The sequence below is a fragment of the Anneissia japonica genome, unplaced genomic scaffold, assembly GCF_011630105.1.
Source record: "Anneissia japonica isolate Jap-2015-1 unplaced genomic scaffold, ASM1163010v1 scaffold180_len884964_cov147, whole genome shotgun sequence".
Taxonomy (NCBI): Eukaryota; Metazoa; Echinodermata; class Crinoidea; order Comatulida; family Comatulidae; genus Anneissia; species Anneissia japonica.
The window spans coordinates 144,008-148,037 of record NW_022696035.1 but is presented as its reverse complement, the minus strand read 5'-3'; the positions used below and the strand labels follow the sequence as shown (position 1 = coordinate 148,037).

Sequence of the window (4,030 nt, the reverse complement as noted above, 5' to 3'; positions counted from 1 at the left end):
ACGGTTTATAGTTCTTATCCGAGAAGACTTGTTCCACCACCAGAACTATAGGAGCGAGCCGGCCGCGAATCCGTGCCGATATTGTTGGCTATGATCACGGTGCCCCTGCTTTAAACGCTCGGCCATTTGGCTCGCATATAGTACTGATTTATTTGACAACAAAAGAAAAGATGAATACCCCTCAAAAATTAATCTATTAAATAAACAGCGTGAACAAAAATTATGTAAAAAAGCTAAATTTTGTAATGGTTCAGAACTACAATAATGCACATAAAATAACACACAAAAGTCTACATTACCTCAGAAGTACACAGCCCATGTGTATTGGTCAACAATGACGTCAAAGGTGACAGTGCTAAATCTTGGTACTATGTCCCCCACCACGCAACATGTAAACTGCTTTGATATCAACAAACCTCTTTTAGTGTCTTCACCAATGGATTCTTCCATTTTCATCTAGGGGAATAAACAGAGTGATATGGTAAACAAATTGCTATCTTGATGGGGATTTTTTGGGTCAATGACCTTCCTGAAAAGAAGAATTTGTATAGCTCTATCCTATCAATCTTTTGTAAGACAAACTTATGTAATTTCAACAGTGTTATTATTGACAAAATACTCCATGGCGTACCAGTACAAAAAATAAACTTCCATGATTCAAACAATTTAAAAATAAAAATAAATCATAATTCAAGGTTCAATATAAATTTATTATAGTTCATTAAAAAAAAAAAAAAATCATCATTCTCATTCATAACATACATGGTAAAAGTTACAGGACATATAATTTGAAATTAATTACCGTATCTTGTTTTGCACATTTAGTATGAATATAATTTTGTAATGTTATCAACATGTTAACAAGAAGTCAATTATTATAAAAATAAATTAATGGAAATTTAGTTTCACATTCACGATTAAAATTTATTGGTGATTAGCATATTACTATTTGCATATTACAATTTGCATATTACTATTAGCATATTACTATTTGCAATTTCGTATCCACTATATTAGTAAACAAGCTAGTAAAATTTAACTGAGCAAAAATGAGTCATTTATGTACAGTATGTAGTTTGATTTATACATCTCCCTCTGCTTGGCTTTAACCAGGGAACAGTGAAATTTAACAATCTTTCAAATCATGATTTTTCAAGGAAAAAGGATTGAGCTTCCAAATATTTATGAGGGAGGGGAAGTGAAATTAACAATTAATGTTACCTGGCCTGAACAGCACAAGCAACCTGTGTGAATGAAAACCTGTGTTTTTAATAAATTTATTAACAAAATGGACTCCTTTGTTGTGCAGGTGATTACGAATTTCTACATATAATTACACTCATAAAATTAACATTATGTAATATATAATTAGAAAATAAAAAACGAACATCAGCATCATAAAATGGTGAGTCAAATGGCAGGCTACAGGATTTCAAACTTCATGAGAAACTACTTTTGGTTTCTGTGCTGTGATCACGGGAAACTATCTTGGGCCTAGCTTTAGGTCTGGGCTTTGGCTTGGACAAATTTGACCTACAGTACAATTAGCATTGGAAAAATATAATAAAATTTTAATGCCTGCTATTAAATAAATAACAAAATCATCAAAATCAAGATCTACGATCATAAACCACTCACTTGTAATTAATTACTGCAAATTTTGCATCTTATCTCACTTAAAATGTTTTCATTGGTCTCCACTACTTCAAATTCACCACTGAAATACCATTTTGAAAGTTTTTAACGAAAACATTCCCTCCTCCGAGGTCGTGGTCTTTCCCTTTTTTGGAGAAGCCATTTTGGAAACATAATTAAATATCAAGTTACGTGGTGTTTCATACTGCCGTACCGCCTCATTCATGGGTAATTCCATTGAAGATGTTAAAAAAGACTACTATCTACTAGTACTGAAATTAGAACAGCCAATAGAGTGGGTGTGATTTTTTGGTGTTTTTTTTTCGTTCTAGCGCGGAAACCATTTTCTCAATATACGATCGGATCAAAGACCTCCGTGATAGACATATGATTTGCCATTCAGAATTCAAAGTATTTGGCTAACACTTTTCCACTGAAATTATGATTGTGGTGAGTGTTGTTTGTTAATTCTGGCTAGGCTAGGCCAGACATGGGAAACGATTTTTCGTTTCCGTGACTTATTGGTCACGGTAACCACACGGTACCAGAAACGATCTTTACCATGAAATCTGGTCGCCTCAAATGGCCTAGAGGTTAAGATTGGGGCACTGTAACATACAGCCATAATATCGGCGCTGGTTTGAGGGGCTTGTGTGTACATGGTTCTGGTGGTGGAACATGCTTTTTCTGATAAGGATTATAAACTGTAGGCCTAGTGTGCACTTAAAAGAACCCAGATGTTCTGAGATGAGTAGGGAGTTACCCTGGTGTTACAGCCCCTCTTACCCTGCGGATAGATCATACTGCAAAGTCCTTTTGAAGGATGCACCTACATAAATATGTACAGTTAAACTTGCCTAAGTCGACTTTGCATAACTCAAATAATTTCTAAGTCGAACTTATTTTACATGTCAAATTGTTGTGTTTTCCATTAATTAACAATCTGTAAGTCAAATTTTATCCAAGTCGAACAATTTTTTATTGGCATTTTGGATTCGACTTAGGCAAGTTCAACTGTACGTAAAAATAACACAAAGATCTGCTGCTTACCAAACCTAATTAAATACAAATTGCTTGCACTGCAGTTTTAGCAATTCTTTTGATGTGTATGAATAGTCTTTTGTTATACAGTTACTGTTCAGATGTAAAACCTAAACAATAGGCCTATTATTATTAATCCTATCATCAGTGCATCTTTGCTGTGTTTCTGCATCACTTACTTCCCTATAAATTATTGGAATGCAAGCCATTTTGCTATTTTCACAGTGGCGGATCTAAAATCTAGAGGGGTGAACAGGGTGGCTGGCCAACCCCCTTCATTTACTATACTTCTCTGGTACTAGTACTGGTAGAACATACACTTTCTATAGTAAGCTTACTTCTTTTCAGATGCCATCTAAGATCGTCTAGCTAGGCCTAGGCCTATTTTAACTAGCGGTCTAGCTACTGCTTCCAAACAAATCTCAATTAAATATTAAATGTTTATATAACCTGATAATGGTATCTACATGGAGGTATAATACCTCCTTCGTATCTAGGCCTAGTTAGGCCTCTGGATGATAGACATTCTTCTTTTGTTTATAGTGATACGACAACACATCCGTCTGTGCGACAATGCAGGAGGAGGAAACTGATACATGGTATGGACTTATAGGGCCTAGGCCTAGCCTAACTAGGAAGCAGCCTAAACACCACGGTACATTCATGACAAAAAATATACTCTTAATAAATGTGTTTATTTTTACTTACAGTCTGATTGTCTACATATACAAATAAATATTCAACATCAAAACACTAGGCCTAGGCCTATATAAAAATGATTAATTTCCCAACCGCCATGTTTCGGTACAGTGCCCCTCTAGTATTCCATCCGTACCGTAGATTCCGTACGTTCGTCGTCTAATTGCTGAAAACCAGAGCTATAAAAATATGGAACGCCGTTACTGCCTTTGGTGGCTCTTTTTCGTTCGGCGCATTTGCTATTCGGCCCTTTTAACATTACGTTCGGTGCTTTTACATTACGTTCGGTGCTTTTTACATTACGTTCGGTGCTTTTTACATTACGTTCGGTGCTTTTACATTACGTTCGGTGCTTTTTAAATTACGTTCGGTGCTTTGAAACATTACGTTCGGTGCTTTTATTAACATTACATTCGGTGCTTTGAAACATTACGTTCGGTGCTTTTATCATTACGTTCGGTACTTTTGCCGCACTTCGGCTCTTTTATCATTTGGTGCTTTTACCTTTCGTCCCTTTCATCATTACGTACGGTTCTTTTATCATTCGGTGCTTTCATGACCTTTGACATCGGGTCAAGTGGAAAAAAATCAACGGCTGTGGGCATGAGCCTAGTGGAAAATCGCGCGTAACAAGGCATATTCGACATGGGATTAT

General features: G+C 35.8%; 1 protein-coding gene across 2 annotated transcripts in view; it reads right to left on the bottom strand.

Moving 5' to 3' along the window:
• The window catches only part of LOC117101683 (kelch-like protein 8), a 68,339-nt gene extending 64,816 nt beyond the window's left edge, over positions 1-3,523 (bottom strand). For both annotated transcript variants that reach the window (XM_033241713.1, XM_033241710.1), the window contains exons 1-2: positions 3,385-3,523; positions 300-456 (exon numbers count right to left, since the gene is read on the bottom strand). In XM_033241713.1, the coding sequence (XP_033097604.1) occupies positions 300-319 (20 nt within the window). In that variant the 5' untranslated portion in view covers positions 320-456; positions 3,385-3,523. The remainder of the gene's footprint in view (positions 1-299; positions 457-3,384) is intronic.
• Positions 3,524-4,030: the final 507 nt, after the last annotated feature.